This window comes from Trachurus trachurus (assembly GCF_905171665.1).
Source record: "Trachurus trachurus genome assembly, chromosome: 19".
NCBI lineage: Eukaryota > Metazoa > Chordata > Actinopteri > Carangiformes > Carangidae > Trachurus > Trachurus trachurus.
The window spans coordinates 24,005,393-24,033,299 of record NC_139913.1 but is presented as its reverse complement, the minus strand read 5'-3'; the positions used below and the strand labels follow the sequence as shown (position 1 = coordinate 24,033,299).

The 27,907-nt window shown below is 43.1% G+C and overlaps 1 protein-coding gene across 1 annotated transcript in view; it reads right to left on the bottom strand.

Annotated features, from left to right (window-relative positions):
* Positions 1-278: 278 nt before the first annotated feature.
* The window catches only part of LOC311002292 (protocadherin-15-like), a gene marked incomplete at both ends in the record, with an annotated part of 162,954 nt that continues 135,325 nt past the window's right edge, over positions 279-27,907 (bottom strand). The window contains 5 exons of the mRNA XM_083993613.1: positions 279-1,073; positions 6,683-6,812; positions 11,151-11,224; positions 11,582-11,620; positions 12,314-12,335. Of these exons, the coding sequence (XP_083849739.1) occupies positions 279-1,073; positions 6,683-6,812; positions 11,151-11,224; positions 11,582-11,620; positions 12,314-12,335 (1,060 nt within the window). The remainder of the gene's footprint in view (positions 1,074-6,682; positions 6,813-11,150; positions 11,225-11,581; positions 11,621-12,313; positions 12,336-27,907) is intronic.

Sequence of the window (27,907 nt, the reverse complement as noted above, 5' to 3'; positions counted from 1 at the left end):
TTAATAATAACAAAATAAAGATAGAGACAAAACTATATATTTATCGAAAATGGGCCCATTAACAAGTGTGGGTAACGTAGATTCATCCACTTTTTTATTTCCGTGGAATTTTTCGTTCTGCCGACGGAAAAAACTCCTCGTTGTCCCTTTAATTACTGTCACTTTCTCTTAATTGGACTGGAGCATCCCCATCAGATCCACAACTAATGAACAGCAACAATGTCTGAACGCTGTAATGATCCTGGCAATGAGCACAGTGAAGACAGTTTCAGTTTCAGTCAGAGTTTGGTCATGGGTATGTGAAGGCTGTTCCACGGGCCCATCCATAGTTCCTCCTCATCTGACTGCGTCCTGTCACTGGGGCACTCCAGCGGCTCCCTCATAACAAGTCCATCGTTGTCGTCTTCATTACTGTCGTCCACTTTGGACTCTCTCTCGTCCTCTTTCAGCTCCTCCCTCTCCTCTGAGCCCTGAGGCTGCTGCTCCGTGCCGCCCTGCGCCGCTTTCAGCAGGTTGGACTTGGAGGCCTCGCTCTCGGGGCCCGTGTTGCTGGTGCTGGTCGACCCTAAAGAAACGCTGGATTGTCGAGTGTTAAACACATTTAGCGTTTTATTGTTGTCGGTGTTGGAGAAAGAGGACGCGGCGGTGGCGGGCGTGGCCGTCCCCGAGCCTTGGAAGGTGCGCAGGATGTTGCAGCCGCCGTCTGCTGCTGCTGCTGCTGCTGTTCGGGGGTTGTTCAGGGGAACTCTTTCCTCCAACGTGGCGGCCATTTTGTCTAGTTTTTTAAAGTGCTTTGCCAGCCGTGAGCTGAAGAGAGGGGAGGTGTGTTTGAGGTTGTTGTTGGTGGTGGTGTGTGTGTGTGTGTGCATGGGACCGGTGGCGTTCCCTGAGCGGCGCGTGCGGATGATGGAGCCGTTCTGGGCCATGTAGACGCTGCCGTTGACGTTGGCGTGGCTGTTGAGGGTGGCGGGTAAGCGGGTGCGCTGTGTCTCCGGCACGCTGTCCTCGCCGGTGGAGCTGGTCTCGTACTCTCGGTCGACCACCAACTTTACTCTGCGTTTTCTACTGCCGTGCTGGAGGAAACACACAAAGAATTTGACAGTTTAAATTGTTTTCTTAAAATATTTCCAAAGAGTTTCACCTGACTTGTGAAGAAAAGAAAAATACACTGGCGACAAGAAAATGTTAATTTCCTAGTAGGTCCTTTCTCAATCTTTGCTTCTCTGCGACAGTTTGACATTTCTTTGACATAAATTTGGATTTAAAACAGCAATTTGTCAGATTGCTAGCTGTTTGTTGTGTTATAATGGGTTTCCTTCAGTGCAGCCTGGACGCTACAGTGACTCAGCATTTAAAGTGAGCAGGTAGGCTAATCTGACCAGGAGCTAACTGATTAGTTTGCTACTGTGGAACATTTACCATGAGCGCCAGTTTATTTTAGCTTAGTATTATTTGCATTATGCACACATAACGGTAACACTTTACTTGAATAGGTATTCATAAGATTGACATAACACTGTCATAACCATGACATCACAGCTGTCATAAACATCAATGAATACTTATGACAGCTGTCGTTAAGTGTCATTCGGTAAGTTATGTCACTTTTGATGCAAAGTTGACATTGTTTGAGATGTTTTTGTTCTGACAACTTGACATAAAGACAATTTAAATTGTCATAGCAGACCTAATTTAGCCTCGTAAACCAGCCGCTCCCGGAAATGCAATTCATTTCATTTCTGAGGGAGAGTCTGGCCTCATCCCCGTTGTAAGCGTTTGGCCTGAAACCTTCAGAAGGCCGAGCCAATGAGCGTCGCCGCTGTGATTGGCCAATCAGAGACTGGTGCAACGCCCCGTCACTACACCAACTTGCTAATTGCCTGAATGGGGTTGTCTGTCAACGCTACTACTCCCGCCCAGCTCCCGCCCAGCCCAAACGCTTACAGCGGGGATGAGGCCAGACTCTCCCTCAGAAATGAATATGAATTGCATTTCCGGGAGAGGCTGGTTTACGAGGCTAGACCTAATTGCCAAACTTTAAAAATGATGTCAAGTTCTCATAACAAGGACATCTCAAATAATGTCAACTTTGCATTAAAAGAGACATAACTTGCCGAATGACACTTAACGACAGCTGTCATAAGTATTCATTGATGTTTATGACAGCTGTTATGTCATGGTTATGACAGTTTTATGTCAATCTTATGAATATCTATTCAAGTAAAGTGTTACTTTACTTGAATTACCCATTATTCACACATATAACACAGTCACACACTGCAATACACAGCAAAGCCAGTGTTTACTCCAGATTTTAGTCTTAACTCTTTATCAATATAAAATACTATGTAATTCTGCTCAGTTAGGTCAGAGCAAACACTGTTGTGCACACATACAAACATTTTTGAAGAAGAAAGGGCTGCTGTGAAAATAACTGACCTGCTATCGCACAACACAACCCTCTGATTTTCTATTTAACCCTGATAATGAGGAGGGAAGAATACATCATTACACAGAGAACATATTTTCCCCCCTGCATATACCAGAGACTGGAGGACCTGATCTGACACAGGGAGAGTGATAGACACAGAAAAAAGAAACGATAACTGAAAAAAGCCGAACCTTGTGTGCAACAAAGAGAGGTCAGCGAATAACAATCTGTGAGCTGCAGCAGCCCAGAAATAAGCAGCTGGAGGTGGAGTTTTCACAAAAGGAAAATGAGAGCAGTCAGCTCAGGAGAAAAAGTACCGGAATAAAACAGTCGACTTCAGGAGTATCAGAGGAGACGAGACAGACGGAGAGAGGAGCGGGAGAAGATAGGTTGATTGGAAAAAGGGGATTAAAGACAGAGGCTAAAAACACAGAAAGAGTTGCAGTGCGAGGGCAGCGGAGGACATGCAGGCAATTTAAACTCCTGTGAACGTAAATCACACCAAACAAGAAGAAGAGAGAGAGATTACAGTAATAAATCCCACTCAGGTAATGACTGCACTCCCAATCCAGGCATTTTCACCAAGATCTTACTTAGTGGCAAAGAATTTAATCATGGTGTGAAGGGTGGGGGCGCAAGGTCTTCATCTGCATTTCAATCAGCCCATTTATTCTCCAAATCCCCCACTTCCTCCTTCTGGTTTCCTTCCCCCACATGGCCGCTGCTCCTCTCTTCCTCCTCCTCTTCCTCCTCCTCCTCCTCCTCCTCCTCCTCAGCGTCCTCAATGATTGTTGACAAGTCATCTGAGGTGTCGATCAAGCCTGAGCTCATCTCCGATTGGTTGTGGCGGGAGTTTCGCCGACTTGATGACGACTTCTGTGATAAAGCACTGTTCTCATCCTCCTCCTCCTCATCCTCCTCTCCTGATTCCTCATGTTCCTCACTCTCCTTGTCACTCTCTTCTATAGTTCCATGTGAAGCCGTTCTGGGCCTAGATTTAGAAACTGTAGAACCTGCGTACCTCAAACTGCTTCTGTCTCTACCTGACCCACTGCGACTGCTCCTTCCTCTCCGATTGCTCTTTCTTTCTTTCTTTAATTTGGCACCATTACTTTTACTACCACCGCTGTCCCTGCTATTACTAACACTATGCTTTGAGTTTTCCTTCCTTCCAAACTCTTCCTCCTCACCCTCTAACCCTGAATCCTCCTTTGACCCCTCATCCTCTCTGCTTTCACTCCCTCCTTCTCTATCTGAGCTCAGAGCTCCCTCTTCTTTCTCTGCTCCTGAGTCAGACTCATTTTTTTCTGTCCCTGTATCAGATTCGGTCTTGTCACGGCCGGCTGTGACAGATGACGTGGGGCTACTTGCGTCAGAGAGACTAAATTCTGACCCTTTGCTGCCACTTCCTGTTTCAGAATCGCTGTCGTTGAATCTTTTTCCTCGGCTGGACCATCGCTCAGAGGAACTATCTTCCTCTTCTGACTCCCACCTCCTCCTCGCCTTGCCTTCTCCGGCTCTCCCTGACACTGATGCTGAAATACTCATATCTCCTATGGAGCTATACATCTTCCTGCTGTTCTCCTCTCGCCTCCCCAAGCTTTTTCCATCACTCCACTGTTTGTCTCCCACCCTGGCGGGTCCCTGGAGCCTTCTGGCGAGGGAGATAAGACTGAGGGCCTCACTCATCTTTTGTTTTACTGGCAGCGGTTCTCTGGCTTCAAGGGACGTCTGGAAGTAACTCCCATTGATGACCATGCCACCGTCCGGCCTGAAAGACTGGCCAGAGGACGAGGAGCCAGGGAGCTCTCTTCCAAAACCATTTCTCATTCCATTGTTCCCCATTGTCACAACACCTCTACTGCTTCTTCCCCATCCTGCTGTTTCTCCTCTACCTCCTCTCGCTCCCCCTCTTTCTGTTGATTCATCTCTTCCGCCTCCTTTGTTTTCTCTTTTCCCTGCCTCCCCTCTCTCAGACCCTTCCTCTTTTCTTTCTTCCAGCCTTTCTCTACCTCCATCCCTCACTTCCAACGGTCCAACTCTGGCCTTGTTCCATGGTGGGTGGATGGCAGGAGGCTGTCCAGCTGTTTTGCTCTCGGTTGTCAGCAGTGTGCCCACTTTCACCATGGCTTTCAACCTGGCAGCCACACCCGAGCCGTTGCTCTTTGTGTTTATGGTTGGACCGACCTCAGGTGGTTGTTTTTGTTTTTTATCCCCCTCACTTCTTGGGTCTCCTGGGGTCTTTCTTGGGGGAGGACGTGGCTGGAAGTTAGCAGGGTGTGATGCTAATCTACCTCCTCGAAACTGTCTCTTCACCTGATATTAGTCCAAAATCAAAGGAAAAACATTTAGCAAATTAACAATAAACTACAAAAAGTTAATGCTTTGGTCTTTTTTTTCTGGAGGACCAGAAACTTTGCTTGAACACTCTCTAATTATTTCCATCACAGTCCCACTGTAGCCTACTCTGTCTACATTTCTAGAGCTACTTCCTAACTTCAACTCTGGCAAACCAATACGCAACAGAGAGATCTACCTGCCATCGATTGGGTAAATCAGCATGTCAAGTTGTTTAAGATCTTAATATAACTCATTTTCTTTTATAATGCAAAAGTCTTCTTTAAACCTTAAATTATGGGAAATATAAATTTATTTTCTTGTGTCTTCCTGCAAATGAGAAACTAGATACAACATGTGTAATTAGTGAACTTTGGAGTTGATGGTAGCTGAAGGCAGTTTAGGGGCCGTGTCCATCGGACGCGCTTTCAGCGCTCTGAGCGCCCTGAGCGGCCGCAACCAACAGCCGTGTCCACCAAATGCGCTCTCTATCTCTCTCAGAATGCTGCCGTAACCAGGTAACAAAATGAGCCGTCTCACTTCTGAGCCGCTTGACGAGCGGCGCGCTGTTCCAAAAGTTGAACAGATTTCAACTCTGAGTGCTCTGAGAGTGTTTTTTCCACCAAGGGCGCTGAGCGCTGTGAGCGCCGAACTCCATAGGATTTGAATGGAAAGTAGACGCCCAGAGCGCTGAAAGCGCGTCCGGTGGACACGGCCCCTTAATCCTCTTTGCTGATCACCAGAATCAACACACATCTAAAAATGTTGAACAGTTCCTTTAAAATGATGTTTCGTCCCAACCGTTAAGTGTGATAATTTATGCCACATAATGTCATTTAGGCCCAATCCCATTTCACCCCTTGGCCCTACCACTTACCCCTACCCCTCCGTTTTGCGCGTTCACGTGTAGGGGTAGGGGTGTCCCAATTCCCGTAGGACAGAGGTGGTAGGGGGAAGTGGCTACATAGCCCTCCAAACGGAGATTTTTCAGAGGCACACTCCAAACGGAGGGGTATGAAAGTTTCCCAGAATGCATCTTGCGGCAGCCGGCAGCGGTGGCTGTAAAACGAAAAGCTGTTTTATTTCTCACTGTAGCGCGGTTATTACGTCACTTTATTAAGTTTTAATATTTTTTCTTGCGAGAAAGTAACTATTTAGGTCCCAAATGTGCGGTTAGTTTATCCAAATGACGGCGGGTTAGAAGTTTGCTCCGACGATTTTTCGGAGAAGTGAAGCTCCAGGAGGAGCGGCTCCTCACAGAGACAGCAGCCGGTCTGCAGCGCTGCTCCACCGGCCAAATTACGTCCTCGTCCCGGTCCCGCCGGGAGAGAAGGCGGTCGTTAATTAACTTATCCGCGGGTTTTTAGAGGTTTACCACCAGCATGTTAAATTCTTTTCAGCATTTAAATGTTGGTCTCATTGATGAAATCTGACAATTGTGGCAGTAGCATTAGTTTATTTGGATGAAAAGTTATGCTTCATGTACCAGTCAGAGGAGCAGGCAGCGCTGCCTCTGGGCTCTGTGTACAGAAATCACCACATTTACATCAGTAAATAAATGTTTTACAATGAACCGATCAGTCTGCATTAAGTTTTATCTTATTTTATTAAGTTATATGGAACACGCTATTTGATTTCTGGCAAAAGCTCGCCGCATCAGCTTACGTAAAAGCCAGTGAGACTACGTGATGACGTATGTGATTGTTGAAGGGGTGTCCCAATTCGGAGGGGTTGACTTTCTACCCCTACCCCTTGTAGCTCCGTTTCAAGGGGCGAGGGGCAAGGGGTAGGGGAAGGGGTAGGGGTAAAAAAGAGAAATGGGATTGGGCCTTAATAAATTAGGATATTAGGGATGGGTGTTGAATGGTTAGTGATGGTTTGTGCTCTGTTTCTATGGTAACTTTGTGTGTTTACCTCTCCATCAGACTCCTGTGGGCTGTAGTAGTAGCTGCCGTCGTCATCGACAACAACTTCTCCATATTCATCGTAGAGGCCTGAGGGTGAGATCAGCTTCCTGCGACTGCCGTACTGAGGAAGGTCGTAGCTGTACGGAGAAATAACCACTATGAAGCTGTGCAGACCACAACTCATCATTATTTTGTGTTAAAATAATCTCAAGCTGTTGGACTGGACAATAACTTCATCCAGGCGGAAGTGAAGACATTAGAGAAACTTGCATAACAAACAAAACCACAGTTGCACTTGGTTAATGTGTTTCCGTCAGCGCTTCGGGCCGTAACACACAGGACCAGGTCAGGGGTCACTCCGATGATGAGCAGTGTCTAACGACTCCGTAGCAAAGCCGCTTTAATCACAAAAGGAGCGTTTCGTTGCCAGGAGACATTTTGTTAGCAGAAAACACTGGAATCGATTTTCTTACCCTTTGTCTCTTTTTGTTGCCTGTTGCCGGGAGCGCTGCCTGGCTCTACTGGCCAAGAGACTGTGTTGTGTATCACCAGTTGGGCTCTGTGCCCTGCAGCAAGCAACTCAGAGAGCCAGTGGGTCAAAAAACATATCTTTTCGAATGCTTTTCTGGAAACGATATGTCCCAGAGTGATTAAAGTAACAAATCTGCTCGTAGTCCTTTGGCTTCCCTCCATAACAGAGTTGTACAGAAAAGTTCCTTGTGTAATCACTCTGCTTAGAGTCAACTGGTGGAAGAAGCTGCTCTCCCATTACTGGAAGTAGCCAAGCAATAAACAAATGGAAGGGACACATGGGTGAAGGATGTGTTTGGATGAGAAGGGGGGAGATACAGGGAGGCAGCAAAGGCAAAAAGAACAACAAGCGACCAGTGGATTGGTCAAAACAGACCGGGCCAGTCTTAAATGTTACAGAGTCATAATCCTTATAGTATGGCCTCTACAAGCTCATGTAATGAGTCTTAACCTTCCACTAAAACCTGCTTATGGGATTTCATTGTTATTACTGTGAAATCACTGAAGTGCACACACATTCTAATTACTTAAAGGCTACAGAAAGGATTTGCTTATATTTTTCTTCTTCACTCTTTTCTGCTTTTCTTTCTTTCTCATCCCCCTCTCCATGTCACCACTAGGGAGCAGTAATGATATGATAATCAGTTCATGCTGTTCAAATTCACCAGGATCATAGTGGGTTTTCTCTTTTTTGTATCTCTATATGTGTGTGTGTGTGTGTGTGTGTGTGTGTGTGTGTGTGTGTGTGTGTGTGTGTGTGTGTGTGTGTGTGTGTGTGTGTGTGTGTGTGTGTTTGTGGGGGGTGGGGGTGGGTTACTGGCTTGTTTCTGGTCAGTCTCCAAATGCTAAATGTTTGTTTAATGATCAGTCTATGGACTGAGTTGTGAGAGCCAGTACTGTGGCTTTGATATACTTTAAAGGTTTTGATGCCCAAACAAAACAAATAATTATTTATCTAATTAACAATTGACAGTGTGAATCCAGTATTCAGATACAGGTAGCCTATGGAGAAAATTAAGGTATTTTTAGTGGACTATGGACCAAAAATGACAAATTGTCAGACAATGAGGATTAAAGATGAATGGTAAATAGTTGCATTATGGGAAATGTAAATCCAGTAACTAGGGAGTTAAAGTTTTGAACTGCTCCAATTTGACAGTTTTTTTTGTCTTGATTTGTTTATCACAGCTCCCCCTATACTGTAACTCCTGAATAACAGTCTGTATGTTATGTGCATGGTGCATGACAGCATTAATAAGAAATGAGAAAAACTTATTTTCTCTCTTGCCAAGAATTAAATGAGAAAAACTTTGATGATAAACGCAGGAGCTGGTTGACCAAGAACAGTCAAGTAGTGTAGTGGTTCTGTATGAATTTCAGAAACAAGTACTTGATAGATGCTGTTTGCTTATCTTTAAGCTGGGCCAAGATAACTGACTAAAGAACCTCATGCAACACCGAGCCTCACATGACCTTGAGGCACAGACTTTTCTTTTTGTTCCCGTGTTTATCCTCATTCATCCTGAGATTACAACGCAGCCAATCATGCCAGATTTCTCGTCTCATCAACCTACTTTTTCCATGTGGGTGCCCTAACTCAGCAGCTATCAGCTACAGCAGCAGCCACCGTGCTCATCACCCACGCCAGGAACCAGTTTTTGGAAAAGCAAGATTTAATCCCTTACTGATGCGTGTATGGGTTGAGTATTTTACTCTTGACTACAGGGCAACATGAATATAGCTTATTTTGTTGTTGTATTTTTTTTTCTTCTTTCCATCAAAACATCAGACCCCGTGCAACAAATGGTTCAAGCTATTTTTTGCATCTGTATAAATCCAATAAGAATTGAGCCATTGGAAGATGGCTACATTCCCACATGCAGAGAAAATCCCATTTTGATTTTGTTTTTTGTAGACACATAAAAAAAAAGGGGTCAAAAGGTCACAAACTTACTATACCGAGGGTGAAATCTTTTCACATCACCTACTAAACATAACTCAGTCTGGGTGTAGTACTAGTTAGTCTAGTCTAGCCTACCTGCACCATATGTGATTCCACCTGAATCCCATGAGGTCACACAGTCTGATTTCCTGCCAGCGTGTACGTACAGAGTCAGACATGAGTTTGTGAATGTTGCTCTAAGCCAACAGCATCTGGCCCATTGTCTGCTGCCACGGCTGGCTGCCTGATTAGCTGCTACGGTAACGCAATGCTAGGAAGAAGAGGAGAATTAACTGTGTGTATGTGTGTGTGTGTGTGTGTGTGTGTGTGAGTAGGACAGCATTTCTCACTGAGCGTTAGGAGTGAGTGAGTGATGAATGTGTTTGCCATGAGAGAATGCATGTCTGTGTGTGTGTGTATTTATGTGTGAGTGTGGGTGGGTGTATAAAATCTAGTTCCCAGGAGACTGCAGCTAAAATTATAAAAATTACACAATGCATCACGGATGGATGGCTGCATGCCGAATAATACACACACACACACACACACACACACACACACACACACACACACTTGGGAGGGATGCGATGATTCACATTTTATGTGTCTGTATGTATGTGTGTTCAATGTATTTCCACTTCTATACAATATTTCTTGCTATTAGGCTTCCAAGGAACGACACACATACAGTACACACACACACACACACACACACACACACACACACACACACACACACACACACACACACACACACACACACACACACACACACACACACACACACACACACACAGTGTAACCCGTCTGACTTCCTGTAGTTCAAAAACACAGAACTACATGGGAGTGTGAGGGCTGGTGGGAGTCAGGTTGCCGTGTCAACCTCTCCCAGTGGCCGACACACTGTGAGTGATGCCATCAGCTTGATATGGAAGCAGCTGACACCGATCAAGTCCACACACTGACCTCCAGGATCATGTAGGAGGAAGTGTAATCTATCAGTGTTATTAGGGGATGCCGCGCCGCGCTGTCACTGCTACAGGTCAGAGGTCAGAGATGCAGCACAGTGGACACCGCCTGGATTTACTCTGCTCTTGACTTGCTACTGTGTCCCCACTGACATCACACATTGTATCATATTGTACGATCACTTCACTGCCACGACTCCAGCTCAGAAATGTGCTTCCTGTAGTCTGACACTAGAGGAATATAAACTATAGTATGACACCATGGCAGATACTCTATACAGTAGTACAGTAGTAGTAGTAGTAGTATACAGTAGTAGTATATGCAATTGAGTCATAAACAAATGTTCATGCCATTCATAATTAGCCATTATACATCAACATTCACCATTTATTCCTATTCTAATCCTTATACATCAAAATAAAAGCATACACATTTCATTTTTATAACATTATTTGAGCATAACACAATATATAAATACTGGATAAATATACAACTCTGGAAAAAAATGAAGAGACCACTTCATAATGATCAGTTCCTCTGGTTTTACTATTCATGTGTTTGAGTAAAATGAACACTTTTGTTTCATTCTATAACCTACTGACAACATTTCTCCCAAATTGGAAATAAAAATATTGTCATTTAGAGCATTTATTTATTTGCACTCAGAAAATGGCAACAGGTCAAAATAACAAAAACATTCAGGTGTTTTCAGACCTTGTATAATGCAAGAAAAACAAGTTCATATTCATTTTAAAACAACACAACACTACTTTTTGAATTAAGGAAGAGTTTAGAAATCAAGATTGGTGGAATAATCCCTATATTTAATCGCAGCAGTGTTTTTATTTTATTTTATTTATAATCTTTCTTCCTCATTAAATATGATTTGGTTCAAGTGATCAGCTAAGTAGAGTGAGGAAGCTGATTTATTAAGAACATTTTGGAGTGGTCTCTTTATGTTTTCCAGAGCTGCATATACCATTGTTGTGTTAGGATGCTATAAGTGTCCACACAGACAAACAGACGTACTGACCCATGATCATAGTTGTAGTAATCCTGTGTGTAGTAGTCCTGGCCGGGGTCAATGCCAGATTCCATTGATAACTCCTGTGAGACAGACAAAACATAATTAGTACTTGGACACACGTATTATATACAGTACATACTTTCTCCAACGGTTCAGTGAGTTTTTAGAGCTTCTGGTTTATTTTTGACGATTAAAAAAAAAAAGTGTTTTATCAGTCTTTGGGTTCATGGCGTTAAAACACATCTATCATGTACAATTCTATTTATTCCACTGTGATTACAATGGCTGGACTGGTGAGTCAGCATCTGAATGCATCCACACAACCCCCCCCCACACACACACACACACACACACACACACACACACACTCCAATGACCCACACACTCAAGCAGAAAAACACACATTAAGTGGAGTCAGGAAAAGAGAGACAGAGTACCTCTGGTCTGAGCAGAGAAGGTCGCAGAAGTTGTTGTGTCTGCCAGAGGAGAAAAAGAGAAGCAGCGAATGACAAGACAAATGGAAGAAGTTCTCCCCCAAAATGTTCAATTTTGGAATGAAAATCTATTTTGGAAAACTGAAAATCAATCGCTGATGTTCCTCATTCAATTTTGCTTGAATACAGAGGATGTGACATTGTATTAAAAACATTTGGTGTCAGTCAGTTTTATTGGAGCAGGTCTTAGTTGTTTTCTTTCAAAGCAGAGCAAAAACCTAGTTTCATCTCTAAATGAAAAATTTATTGTATCAACAAAATTAATGCATTGTCAGGGAGCTGTTTTTTTTCCATCAAGTAAACAGTCAGTTATGTGCACGGCACACCAATAACAACTGTGCTATTTATTAGATTTTAACAGCAACACCAACAAAGCCAACTTTTTGGGATTTCAAAAAGATTGGTTGACTTTCATTATCTTTGTATTTTTACATTTTACATCAAACTTTTACTCGATGTTGTAAAATGTGTAGTTATAGATGAATAGAGATGGGAGACCAACAATAACTGGAAACACAAAGCACTGATTACATTCTGCTCCATCCTGATGACATCAAACAGAGGAAAACAGAGAGTGGAGCAGAAAACAAAGAAGGACTGAACTAAAGAGCAAAAAGAAAAAGTAGAGACAGCACATGCATCTGTAGCATGCAAGCTGAGAGACACGACACCTACCTCTTGTTGTCCATATCCACGCCTGGAGGACACAAACAGAGAGACTATAAACCCACTATACTGAGGAAACATTCACTTAACACACTTGATCAGCTCTTCAACGTGCAGTTTCCTCACTGCAGAGGAAATTAGGTGTTTGAATCAAAATCCAAATAGATGTGGCTCAGTGGAAAGATTTCACGTTTTGAATTTTAATTGAAGACAACTTCTAACATGAAAGAGAGAGGGTGAGCTGTAAAGAAGTGTACGTATGGGAATTGCGTGTATTTTGAAAGGAACGGAGAAAGTTAGAGGTTTACCGTATAAAAGAGGGAAAGACAAAAATAAAGTAATAAACCAAAAAATGCACTGTTTACTGATTTATTTAGATAAATATTGTGATTATAGCTCAGGTTCATCATATTCTTTATCATTATCATGTATGTCATCTGTACATGTAAATACACTGTTTTCATTAATCCAGGATTGTAGTGGGGCATATACAACAATGTGTTTTAGACAAAGTTTAGCCACAGTTTGCAAAGGAACTCTGACAACTGTAGCCAAGGTTGACCAGCAAGAGAAATTGAAGGAACCTTTGCTTGTGTGAAAACTCTCTGCCTGACTCCAGTCAAATGATTGTACTTTCTTTCAAGGGGTCTTGAACCAAATTAACCGAGGGCCACTGGGAATTGCCCACCCGCCTTGAAACTGTTTGGCCTCCTGGTAAACCTTTTAACTTTCCAAACAGACATTATGATGTCCAACACATTTAGGAAAAAAAAAAATCAATATTTTCACTTAAATTCTGAAGCCTTGACAGGATATTTCATGATGACTCTGAAGACTGAAGAGAAGTCAAAATGTGAGAGTTATCATTTTGCAAGTCAGTTGCAACAATAAATTACCATTTCCTAACCAATAAATTTAAGGGATTTGTATTTGTATTTTAAAAATAACAGTTGATAATGCTGATTGAGTGTCCATCGTGACAGGATGGTTTCATAAACAAAGAATGTTATCTCTACTGCACACTGATCCTTCATCAGTATGAAGCCAGTGAAGGCTGAGGGTAATTACTCTTGGGAAATTATACAAGATGTTTGTTACATTTTAATTTCTAAACTCACACGTTACGTGAAGGAACATTTTTTGTCAAACAACTAAGTGTAAATCATCTTTATAGAGACCAATGAAAAACACCCCAACAAGTATCTCTAAAGCCTTGGATTTATCAGTGCAATGACAATAATCTGGAATCCTGGGATGAACAAGTTTGAACTAGTTTGGTTTATTTGTGCAGCAGCTGAAACAAAAAGAAGGTTTAGTGAATGTGTTCTGCTTTATTTCATTACATGGCAGGGGTTGGGACTATGTAGCAAAAAGTAATTAAATGAGATGTACTGAACCAGATTTAGCTACAGCGTAATTTCCATCTGCAGTCCCTGGGCTGGTAGATACAAGTTGTACTTGTACGTGCAGCTAGTACCAAGTGGTTAGTTACAGCAGCTAGCTGTTTCTTCCATTGTTTCCACTCATTATGTGAAGCTAATCTAATTCAATGCTAGTTCTATAAAGCTTTGTACTTGCTAAAGATCCTAATCTTAATAAAGCTTTTCATTTTGTTGCATATCAGACAGGGTACACGCAGCAGCCACAATGATGACAGACTGAACAAATACGCTTGATACTGGTTCTGGTACTGTCAAATCAGGACTCACTGTTCTTAGAAAGCAAATTTCAAAAGCAGTAAGGCCAAGTCAGACAAAGAGACTGTGTAAGATACTTCAAAAAACTACGTAAAAACAATGTTTGGGGGGAAAAAGCCAAAGGGAAAAAATACAATGGAATAAAGAAAAACAGCCCCATGTGTCTTAGCCATGTTGCCAGCAGGACCTATTGTCATGTGAAACCAAGGTAATGAGCTGGCACAATGATGATGTATTGCAGAACAACAAATGGCGACTTTTTGGAAGACACATCAGATTCTCCTTTCTGTTATCATCCTGCGACACACAAACGGGCACACGCATACAAAATCTCTAAGCCACTTGAAGTTTTCATTAAATAGACAGAGACATGAAAATATTGTCTTTGTGCCTCTTAAATACCACAGACGAACGCACAATTCCAGGAGAAATTGTGGCTTTCATTCACCATAAAAAAAACGGTTTCAAATGAATGAGCGTGCTTCAAAAAGAGGAGATTATCTGGTTAAATAAGGGCAATGGGAAGATGCATTGAAGGACACATGAGTGGATGAATAGATAGCGCTGAATGGATAAATGAATGGAGGGATAAGTGGATGAAGACAGATGAAAAGGTTGCTTTTTGGGTGATCTACAAACCAGAATGAAATAACCCTTATCACTATCACGGAGTAGGAATGTGTGTATATGCTCCAGATTATAGCTGGCAGCTGGATGTGCCTAGCATTGAATACTGTAATCTGTGTGTCTGTGTGTGTGTACATAAGTCTACCTCTGTCCTTGTTGTTCTGACAGACACATTATTAGGTCCTCTTCAGACAAAAACACACACACTGCTATCTGATCAGCGCCTCTCTCTCTCTCTCTCTCTCTCTCTCTCTCTCATACACACACACACACACCTGACATGATTGACTCCCGATTTTAGTGTCCTCTCCACCTTGTCTCGCAGTGTGTATGAGAAACAGAGGAGAAATATTATTAGCTCTTAGAGAACACACTCTACTGTGACACCCAACAACACTCTCTCTTCTTCTGCTATTTTCTCTCTCTCCCTCACACAGCCACTGTAGCTCCCTCGCCCTTTGCACTGTCACTCCTCATTTTTTTTCCCCTTTTTTCTCTCCAACCTGTTTTCACTTTCTCTGCCTATTTCAACCTTTTCTCTCTACGCTTCCTCAAAGTGCAGCTGCATGTTACGCAGAAAACAACTTCAGATCTGTTTGCAATGACTGAGGAGAAAAAACCTGTGAGGGTAAGTAAAGCACCTTTCAAGAAGAAGAATCCAAATAGCTGTACCTAATGGCTCTACCTTCTTGGATAATGAAAAATGTCTTCCCTTAACTTACAGGAGTCTTTCCTGGTACAGAAATACCTGGGTTGGGTTGTTTAGTGTTGTCCAACCCAATTAATGAAGATGACATTAATTTCTCCATCGCAACTTTTTGTCGACACAAGAGCAGGTTTGTTGTTTTAGTAGAGTCTCAACACGATGCACTACAGCTGTATTTTCCTCTTACTTCTTTATAGGGAAACTATGCAAGTCGGATTGCATTTCCCTCTGTTTTGCTAACCCTCCACCCGGCCATGTGCATTTGTTTTTAACGAAGCCGATGAAAGTTGTGGATAATGTTAAAGCAGAAGTAAGCGATCCGGTGGTTTTGGCTAACTTCCTGTCAGCCGATGGAGTTAGCAGTCCCTGCCCTCGTCCCTACGTCACCACATTCACACGCATCCCTTGGCTGCACACACAGAGAGGACCGCCCCTTTATGCCGTTCTCTCTCCTCATTGGATAAAGGTTGTAGGATACAAGGAAAGTTTTCTCCTGGGCTTACAGCAGAGCAGAGTGACTGACAGACCCGTGTTTCAGACCAAACACTCTATAGAAGTGATTGCTGTCAGAAGATACAACTATTTAAGACTTATATTAACACAAACATTCCACTTACTTCTGCTTTAATTATGGTATACGCATATGATGTGTATATCTGTGTAACCTTATCTGTCATAATCAAGAGATTATGGGTTACGGGGCGAGAGACGAGAGCTGGGACACCGGGTCGGAGATACTAATCCTGCGAGGTTGGTTTTCAGCCATGAGACGCTATAGGTGGAAGGCAGACAGCCTCCATTCTCCTTTGTAACAAGTTACAAGTCATTTATTCAACCATCACAATTACTCAGAAGCCGTTTTATTATAAAAATGTAGCATAGTTAAGGATAAAATCTTGCATAGTTAAATGGATGTTGACAAGTAGCTAGATAGCTATGTGGGAGGATCTCTGCCTACAAAGCTCTAATTGGCCAAATGCTTCATCAACCCAACAACAATGCCTGTCAGTGGGCACAATATTGTTGTTTTTCTTTGCAGCAGCTCATGGCTGTTCACTGCCTCAATGACTCACATTTGCCTGTGATAATCTTTGCTATAGCTGGGATCAAACCTGCGACTTTACCACTGCATGACAGGAACTCTTTTTCACTATGTCTGGAGTCTCTATTTCCCAGTTCAGTTTCAATTAAACGCACTCTGCTTTGCTGGGTGTTGGAAACAATACATATTCCCATAGATGTCAAGGGATGTCTGTTTTCTTGCATAAGCACACAATAAGAAGTGAAAGCTTAAAAGCAGAATCTGTCTTTGGGACAATGATGATACTCTGCATATAAGTGTGTGTGTGTGTGTGTGTGTGTGTGTGTGTGTGTGTGTGTGTGTGTGTGTGTGTGTGTGTGTGTTTGTGCAATGACATGCAGTGTGTTCAGGTTGAAATGAAGTCCTAGCATAAAACATTTCCAACCCAGTCGGCTGAAACAGCAGCACTGCCTGCAACCGCTTTCATGCTGCTGTGCGGCTGTGTGTGTGTGTGTGTGTGTCTAAATGTTCACACTCCTCCTTTATGTTCATTTGTCTTGTGCTTTCCCTTTGGGTGTATGGATTTACAAAATCACATCTTGACAAAATATGGGTCATGGCTTGATCGTGATTTGTGTATCTTAGTGAAAGCACCATTCTGTGAAGATGGCGTGTGTGTTGGTCTGATGTCAGACAGAGGAAACCCTCCCACCACCAGAGACGTGTGAGTATCAGGGTTTGTTTTATTTGGCTGTATATCATGATTTGATCCAATTGCCCAGACATGATCATCAGTGACACGCTAGTCTTGCGGGACTGATGCAATCCTGTCACTTCATAATGACAATGATGCGTCTAGAGACAGGTTGTTGAGGCAGTGTTAGCGGATGGAAGTGAATTCCACTGTTGACAGAGCAACAATCACAGGATTTTATTCCACATCACAAGTTATATTCGGTAGAAATTTGAGACATTTTTAAAGTAATCGCCAGACGGGTACTTGTGTGTACATTAGAGCTGCTGCAGCTGTGAAGGGCAGTGGTCAAGTTAAACAGACCTGTCATTCCTTTAGCCACGGGTGTTTCATTATAGAAAAGGGAAGGGTCGAACATATCTTTCAAGCTGTTACAAATGAGATTCCTGGTAAGAATCAGCTACAACTCAACCAGTCAGAGTCAGATTTTTATCTTTTTTCATGCCACTGAAATGTGTATCATAAAAAAACATCTGATATCAAAGAGAAAAGGGGCCAAACTCCTCCTCAGTCTGAGCAGAGTGAAAGCTTTAACATGGCATCCTGATCTGTAATTATATTACTTGTGACTTGAACCACTTGAAAGCAAAGAGTTCACTCTGGTGCTGAGTACCACGGGGATGTATTTACTGACCTCCAGCCAGTGAGCCATTAAATTGGACATAAACCTACTACAAGTTGTGATATGTAATTTCATAATAATAATAATGGATTACATTTACATAGCGCTTTTCATGGCACCCAAAGCTCTTCACAGAAACCATTTTTCATTCATACCACATTCACCCCGGTGGTGGTAAACTACGTGTAGCCACAGCTGCCCCGGGGCAGACTGACGGCCCCTCCCACCACCATGATCATTCATACGCATGCACACCAGGCAAGGTGTGTAAGGTGTCTTGCCCAAGGACACTACGACAGAGACTGGGAGAGAGCGGGAGAAAGAAATGTTGTCTACAGGGAAACAATTTAGATTTATAGTCAAACATCCTCTAATGAGATGGCCCTGAAAAACAAGCCCATACATTGTTTGTGCAGCATTTATTATGACTCCTAGTTGTTTGTGGTAGGCAACATCTTGCAACCAATTGGAAAACAGTATGATGATAGAGAAATGCAGTATACAACACAGGAGAGTGGTGTTCCATAACCATGTGACACCAGCTGTTTATACTCTATCTGTGATAGTCTCATTTTGAGGAAGCACTTACTACCAAGTCAAGATCATTTCCTAAACCTAACCCAAGTAGTTTTGGTACCCACACCCAACCAAGCCATGACCTTTAAACAATAACCATAGCAACAGAGGCAGGTGTACCCTAGAGCAGCGTTTCTCAAACTTTTTTCAGTCAGGGCACCTTTCAAAAGTGCATAAAATCTCACGGCACCCCTGTGTAAAATATAATTCAAAATGACACTGCATAGCCTAAATGTAAATGTCCTGTTTATTTAGACGGGACAGTATTACAGTATTTATGCATAGGTGCCTCTGTAGCCTACATATGCACACACACACACGCACACAATAATCCGCAATGTGAGAGGAAGAGAGAAAGGTCTACATGCGCAGCGCAGGCACGCGTTCACATGAATATCCACCGGCGTCTCCGCTCCGTTCTCACTCCGTTGCGAACAATCAGAGAGTTTTCACCGGTGGAAGAGGAGAGAGGAGGGGGTGTGACTCACCATCAACGTGAGACGTGAGCCTGGTACGACGCATTTTTTTCATAGCGTCCGGTGGACACGGACCCACTGCTCTGAGTGCCCGTGACCACCGGCCGTGTCTCTCTCTCTCTGAACGCTGCCGAAACGAGCCGCCAGCGCCGCTTGATATAGGCCTACTGTATATACTGTATATATCAGGGGTGGAGTGGGGCAGGGTTAGAATAAGAAAAATAAGAAATATGGGTAGCTATATTTAGCTATTTCCTTCAGAAGTGGGCACCAGTTAGATCATGGATTTGTATTAAAGTAGGCTACAGAAATGCTGAATGGGGTGAAAGAGCTGCAACTAGTGCCACTCAAGCATTAACGCTGCTGACCATAACATTACATCCAGTCAGGTATATTTCCCTCTCCCTACTCTGCTCTGCGAATGGATCTTACTGACAGCGCTGCACACGCCACGGTTTCGGGTCTTGTCCTACTCACCAACATGCTTCGGTGCCAAATCCAGAAGTAACGGTACAGCGTACCGACCAGGTACCGACGTACCGACGTACCGGCCCACTTAGCACGGACTGTGTTGTCTTGTTAAATGAACATAACTTATAAATAACGTGACACACGGGCAGGACTGATAAGCTTTGCTGTTTAGCTTCCGTGAGTCGTTCTATTTTTAGCCGTAGCCGCTAGTTTAATGATAACTTTCTCAGTGACTTTTCTCTAGCGCGTTTCCCATTTCCCATGAGGCTTTGCGCCATTCTACAATTTAAGAACGAACAAACATTGCTGGTTATTTTATATGTTTGGTCATGAAAGTTCAGTTATATCTGAACAAAAAGAATTAGATAAAGACAGGAGGCTAAACAAAAATCATTTAGTAGTCTGGATTGATGAGAGTCTGCGTCACTATCGCAACCATGAGTGAGATGTAAAAAGACAAGAAGTGGTATAAATAATGGTTGGACTGTTAACATCAATTAATTCAAGGAAACCTTGAAGATTATCATGAGAACATGATTGACTTACATTAGCCGTAACTCACTGAGGCTGGTCATAAAGACCGTGTAACCGTGCAGGGCAACCTGCTGCTGGTTCGCTGGAGCATATTGGCTGGGCGGCCGACCGGGAGATCTCCTGGTCGTCCTGATAGCCATTCCGCAGCTGGTATATATATAAATATATATTTCAACTTTGAGCGCTCTGAGCGCCGCGACGAAAAAAGGAAAGTCCGACAGCTTTTTCCCGAGCTCCATAGGATCTGAATAGAAAGTAGACGGTGCATGCCCTTTGCATATATAAAGAGAATGTATTCTATGAAATGTCAGAAGAGGTATTTTTTTCACGGCACCCTTGACGCAGTCAGACGGCACTCCAGTGTGCCACGGCACCCACTTTGAGAAAGGCTGCCCTAGAGCACTGGAAAAGAGAGTAAGGACACGCATTGGTCCAATGGAAGCGCCTCCTGGTGGAGGAATATGGGTATTGCAAAAGCGCCCAAGAACTGACATCTCTACATTGTTGGTGAATGAGCAAGTGTGGTATTTTCAATAATTTAAGGACATTTATAGATCACCCACGTTAATAGCATCATTGAGGATCCTTTACAGATAAGTATTAACACATAGGCGAGTACATTTTTTTTTTTTAAATAGTTGTCTACATTAATGTTTCAATCTACATTTTGTAATAAACAAATTATAATTATAATTTGATATGACCAAGATACCTAAAAACAAAAACACGGCCGTTTTCATCAATTTACAAGCAAGTGGGCAACACACATACATTGGAGTGAATGAGTTTTCTGGGCGCTTTTGCAATACCCATCCTGCCACTCGGGGCGCAAAACCCTTACCACGGGAGTCAATGGTGGTGTCGTTACCCTCTTTTCCAGTGCTCTAGTGTACCCATGGGCGTCGCACCCGTGGGGAAACACCCCCACTTTTATAGCAAAATAATTTAATCCCCCCCACAGTTTCCAATTGTAAACCCGTGTGCCCACCCCTAGCTGTGCACCAGCATACAAAAATGGAGCGCACCTCAGCCTCAGCCCCATGGATGTATTATGCTCAGCCCCCTACGCTGCATGAAAAGGCAGTGGTCGAATTGAACGGGCATTCACCCAATCACAGACCGTTGTCCGTGACTCGGAGCTTCTGTCACTCACCGGTGACTGAAAGTGAACAATAGTTCAATGGTGGTTGGACACATGTCAATCCTCTGATCGGACCTCACCGCTGACAACATGTGTGTGCGTGCGCGCCTGTTTGTTTGTGTGCTCTCTGTGTGAGAGAGAGAGAGAATCAACACATTACCCCCCCCCACACACACACACACACACACACACACACACACACACTCTTTGAGAGCAGACAGGAAAGACAGTAGAGCAGTTTTTCAACCTTGGGATCAGGACCCCATGTGGGGTCGCCTTAAATGTCTAGTAATTGAAAAAAAGAAATTACTGATAAAAATATTTTTAAAACTAATTATCATTTTTTAAATATGATTAAAAACACCACACACAATCCTAAACAACTATAAGAGAGAGAGAAAGTTTTTGAAGTAATGATAGTTCATTTGTTTATATTCTGTCTGTTCAGCAGGTGGTGGTGGGATTCATAATGGATTAGACTTAGAAGTGTATCTCAAAAAAACTGGATTTTTACACCTATTTTGAATTTTACTCGAACACAAATACAAATAGAAATACTTTCCCCTCCTTTAGTTTTGGACCCTGATTGGAAGCTTACTCTTTTGGCGATCTAAGGTGGGCTCAGGGCAATTATATCTTTTCGAGAGAGTTTTCAATCCAGCCATGAAGTGCAGTTTTTTTCAGGAACGTCGTAGCATAGGTAAATCCACCGTGATAACTCTGTGATAGTGATTAAAAATTGCATTTTGTGATTAAAATTGAAATTCAATTTCCGTTCTTTGGAACACCCCCACATTACCCCTATTGGTATAGTGACCAGGTTGGCTATGCCTGTGCCGTGTGCCATTACAGACAGACAGACAGACAGACAGACAGACAGACAGACAGACAGACAGACAGACAGACAGACAGAAGCTCCAGCAGTGGGGAAGAGGCAACAGGTGCAGGCAAGATGAATGAATCCTGTACACTTGGTCAGCACCACGTATTTTATTGAGAAAAACATCAATCATTTCCCAGTAAATACCTGCACAATGACACCAGAACCTCTATAAAAAGTCCATAAAAATGTAGCACATGTGAGTAAAAATATCAACCTACGTAAATGTTGTAGAAATATTTCCACTATACCTACAATACGCACCTACCTATGTTTTAACATTTGAAAAAAAAAAAAAAAAAAACATTCACATGACCTTGTGACCTTGGCCATTTAAAGACATTGCAGGACCAGTAGGAATGCAAGGACAATGTGGCTCCAAGGGGAAAAGATACAACTGACTACAGACATTAATGAAAATGGGGATTAATGGTAGACAGACTGAGAACAACAGAAAGACAAACCCTTGTGTGAAACTTCCAGAGCTAAAAATCAATACGGGCAACTAGAGACAAATGAGTATTAATAAAATGCAAATACAATCTACCTGGTGAATTGAGTTTTCAATTTGGAGTAAGTTTTCAACACCTTGATGTCTTCAAGCACCGATTCATACTCATTTAATTAATTTGCATATGATCACACAGATGTGACATGTAACTAGAAAAGGACATGTGAGTGTTCCAGCACTAGATAACTACGCAACAGTGGATAATGGAGATAATCCACATGTGATGCAGATCATGTGACTGTCATGTAACAAGAGAAATACTGGAGCAAAACATCCCAGCAAAGGAAACATAAGAAATCCCTATTTAACACGCTTCAGTCCATGTTGGCAGGTAAAAAAAATGTTCTTACTTCGCTGATCGATGTTCCGTTTCACACCCTAATCAACTGTTTCAGAGCCCATCCCAAACTTAGAATCATCACATTTCTCCATGACAACTGGCCTCAGCTAATTGATGATAATTTGTTGTTGACAAGAATGTCAATTACTTCGAAAGGATGCAAAATGCTAATGACATTAGTCAAACTGAAACTTAACCAGGAGACATTTCACCACTTCTAATCAGTCGTTTCCCTGACTCCCATCTGTGGTTATTTAAACCAATTTCCCCCAGTGTTAATTAAAGAACAAGTCCTGGAAACAGTGTTTGGATGGGTGGGTGGTGGAAAACTCAAAATAATGGACGATGCTGATAATGAACAATTGCTTTGATGCTGCAATTAGATTCCTCATAGTGGCTCAGGTTAACAGAAGTAAGGGACACAAATCTTTAAAAAAATGAACTCAACTCATTAACCTGATAATTGTTTCCTCCTTGTGCTTCACCACTCCTCTAATCCCTCTCTCTTCTTGTAATAGTCAGAGAGAAATAGAATGAAGAAAGAGATTGGAAGTCCTTACCAGCTATTACATGACTGAATTCATTACGGCCATGTGACCCTCTCCCCTTCTCTTTTCCCTTTTACAGTAAGGACCGTCATTTGAGGGAAGAAACATGAAGAAAAAAGCAGTCCTGTTGTGAGTAGTCATGAAATCATCTCACTGGGCTATTCTGAGTGGTAGTCTTTTGACAGAGTGTAGGAACTACTCAAAAACGTAAAGTAATCCCACTCCGTGCGCTTTCCATATCAGAAAGGCAAAGGCTAGAGCATCGTGGACTGAGAGGGGAATCGTTTCTCAAGTTCCTCCACAATGGAGTTCATGTTTGGGTTGATCTGAATCTGTGGAAGTGGAGGAGGAGGAGGTAGAGGAGGAGGAGGAGGAGGAGACGATCCTCCTTCTCCTCCTCCTGACCCCCTCCTCTCCTCTTGACCTCCCTCTCCTACCTCCTCTCCTCCTCCTCCTCCTCCTCCTCCTCCAGCTGCCAATATATCCAAGGAGTCCAGAGAGTCGAGAGAATCAATGGAGGCGCGGCTCCTCATGGCCTTTTTGAGCGGGACCTGTTTCTGATCTATCTGACTGAACATGTTGGCCACGGACTTCTCAATGTCCGCGATGTTTTGGATATTCTTCAGGATTCCTTTCAGCTCTTTGCGGGGAATGATGGGCTCCGTGGGAAGAGGCGGAGGCGGCGGTCGGAGGGACACGGGCCGTAGGGCTGGCACCTCGGCCAGCGACGGGAGGACGAAGGTGGACGGACGCAAGAGGGAGGGCGACAGAGGAGGAGGGAGAGGTGGGGGCGGAGGGGGAGGTGGTGGGGGAGGGAGAGGGGGAGGAGGAGGAAGCTGCTTTTCTGCATGGTTAGAGTGAGATGAAGCAGGAGGCGGGGAGGAAGAGTGGCCAGGAGGCGGAGGGGAAGGAGGGAGGGGAGCAGAGGTGGTGGGAGGGGGAGGGGGAGGTGGGGGTGTTGGGGGAGGTGGGGGTGGAGGAGTTGAGGGAGGATCAGGTATGACATCTAGACCGACCTGGAGTCTTTCCTCTGTGTTCTGATTCTCTGACAAATTAGCACTGAAACGCCGCAGCACAGGAGGAGTGGGCTTGTGGCTCGGCGGAGGGGTTCCTCCGTCGCTATGGGTGACGATGATACTTGGAGGACCCGGGACACTGTAGGTGGGGGTGTGCTTGTGATGCTGAGGAGACTCGGGGAAAACAGAAAGCAGAAGATCGGGCGACAAAGATCCTCGTGAATCTCTGCTTTGCCTTTGTCGCATTTCCTGCAGAGCCTGTTGTTCAAACTGCCTGGCTTGTTCTTTAACCGTCAGCTTGGGTTCCAGACTCGGGCTCCCCATCAGGTCTGAATCCAACCCACGGTCAAATCCTGAATCCAGACCGGCGTCTTTACTCTCTTTGAATTCAGCCTTCAGAAGCTCCAGCTCCCATTGGACGGGATCCATGACCACTTGGCGTCTCAAAGCGTCGAACATTTCTCTGCGGTGTAATCTGGATGGGAGGGTCCAGCTGTGTCCGCCTCCAGATCCCCATCCACTGTCGCTGCCGCTGTAGCCGCCGAGGCCCACGTCACCCGCAGGGGAGCTGAGCCTCAGCCAGGCCTCTCGGATGCCTTTCCTGGAGGAGGAAAAATTCCCAAGAAGGTCTCGTCTTCTCTGACTTCTTCCGAGAGTTTCTGGGCTGCTCAGGGTGCCGTCCTCGTGGTAGATGGGGTTTTTGATAGTCAGGGGGTTTTCATCAGAGAGAAAGGTGATGTTGGATTCAGACTTGGGCAGGTTGTTGAGCACACCTCCGTTAGCAACGCACTGTCGATGGGCAGCGATGGCACGGGTGGCAAAATCAGAGATGAGACGTTGGCGGTCGTTCTCATCCAAACTGCCGCCACTCCCACTCCCACCGCCACCGCCACTCCCACCTACACCACCACCACCACCACCACTACTGTGATTCGACCGGCTGGTGCATGAATGAAGGGAAAGAAATGAGAAAAAAACATGTAATGAAAGGAGAAACAATGAAAGAATGACAGAAAATTTGAGGTAGAAGTGGTAAATGAAGTGTTTTATAAGGGAAGTGACAACAGAGGGGTACATAAGGAGAAAGAAAAAGGAAGATAAAACAATAGGGCTGATCAGACAGCTGAACGAGGAAGGTGATGAGGGGAAACAGATAAGGGATCTCAAATGAGTTAAAAGATTTATTTCTATTTCTGGGCTGGATTTTCTAGAGGGGAAAAGATGAAGCAGGACAAGGAAAAGACTGCAAATTCTATCTATACGCTACAAAGACACAACTGTGCAACAACTATAAACAATCTGCAGAGCTGTGTACCAGGGAGTCCTGAGAACATGTTTCTGTTCAACCAAAGACTAATTATATCCTCGTCTGTGATTGAAAGTATGCAAATGAATGAAATCTCTTACAGAGTTTGATGAAACTTTTGGTCTTGTCACTCTTGCAGACAACTTTGCTCTACAATCGACCCTTGGAAGAACTTACCCTGCACAAAGAACAACAGTAACCGATGACTAGCACAACAGACGCAACCACTAAACTAAAAGCAAAGAGGACTTGTCACAGCACAGTGTCAAACTAGCCACAGATGTGAAGCGGTTTGCAGCATCCTACTCACTTTTGTCTGTCAGCCATGTGTATAAAGGTGGATGGAGGAGAACAACAGAGGATGGACATCAGTCAACATGAGAACAGGAAACGTGGAGTGATGAAACTCCAACAAAAGAATGATGTTAAAATGTCCAAAATCTTGAAACTAAAGAATGTTATTAAAATGTGTATCAAAGTTGGAAAACTTACCTAAAAGCATTATAATTTGACTATATGGCTGCTTTTCAAAGTAGCAACAGTCATATATTAGCACGACATATAATACAGTTATTATATATCATATTATATTATAACTATAAATGACAAAGTGTCAATAATGTTATATCAATACAGCAGCACAAGTGATGGCAATAATCTACTAAAAGTCTAAAAAATCTTACTTAGTTTGACTTGTTAAAAAACATGCTTCATTTAATGTGCTGCTAATAATAAGCTAAAGAATTAATCTTCCGTAAGTAATTGAAAACAGACATTAAAACCCAAGTCTGTCATGAGAACAGCCAAAGGTAATTAAAAGGAGGAGAAGTGCCTTGAAAATCAATCCACTGAGCAGTTTGATAATGGACCTTAATTATGAATGTGCAAACTTTTGCACTTTGCCAGGTTTTATACTCTTTGGGGGATTATTTAGTTTCTACAACACTGCAGTGATACAGAGCATACACACATACGCATTCGTATCAAGTATTACACCAGACATGCTTAACACACACCCACACACGCACACCAATACACAAAAGGCCTTACCCACCACAATTAAACATGCTTTGCAGCTTATCAATAAAATTAATTATCGCCCAGGGTGGTCTTTATAAATTACTGGCTGCATTTATTTCAATTATCTCATATCCTAGTTCATTTCCACACACATTTTTCAGAGAATCACTCATGCACGCACACAGGCGCGCACACACACACACACAGACATAAAAACACACACAGTTGGAAATCCCTCGTTGTCATTTGGAGATAGTTCCTACCATCTTGCATATGAATTGCTCTCATGTTAATGGGAGTTTGGAGGCATATCAAGGACAGACAGGAAACTAGTGATGCATGTAATGCTGATAAGAGTTTCTTGCAACTTCCTCTAAACGCTGCAGTTAGGAGGCTGCGTTGCCACGAGTGAGTTTTATGTATGGGTTTGTCTGTGAACACCTGCAGTTTAAAGTTACATTTGTGCCTTTATTAAACTCCTGTTTGATCAAAGCAACATGCATCAGACCAGTAGAAATGGGCAAGAAGACGAACAGATACACAGAAACAAGTGAAGAGAATGTGAAGAACTTGCAATAATACGCAACTTTCTGAAGTTTGTGTAGAGAAGATGTGCAACAATGTCCTTCAGCACTGATAGATAGAAGAAGATGTGGGACGGAATTAATAAGTCAAATTAATTTCTCCATAATCGCAAAAAACCTTATTTTCATTGCCTAAATGTACTCGCTATGGTCCATGGCCTTATGAATATGCAAAGCAAATATTCACAAAAAAGCGTACTACAATCTCATGTGAAGGCTGATCAAAAGAAAAAAAGTTATAGGAAACAACTCTTAGACAATAAATAAACCCTTTAAAATATAGGTTCTTGAGATTACAGTGATTCCAGCCTTATTGAAAGCCACCAATCAATGTAAATCTTGAAGTGCACTCTAGAGGCTGCACTCAAAGTGAATATTGTTCTGTGGGCAGATTCCTGACCTTCGCTTATCTTTTGTGGAGCGAACACATTGGTATTCATTACAACGGGTAAAACTGACATGGAAAAAGCTCAGTGAAGATAAAATTGCCAGGTTTATCTACAGCTGTTAATGCATTCAAAAATCAGAGCTTTGTTTGGTGCTCTTCTGATGTGGGGTTACAAGGCCCTGCTTGATTAATCACGATTGTGTCGCCTCCGTGTAATGTCAAGTTTCTCGAGCTGCTGCAAAATGCAAAATGAGGGAGATGTCTGTGGACTGCTAAAAAAAGGACGCATTCACAAACGTCTGGTGCTACTTTAAGACACATTACAACTTAATAAATCCTTGTGAAGGCTCTGAGCTTAAGAGTGATTTGAGGAACATCAGCAAAG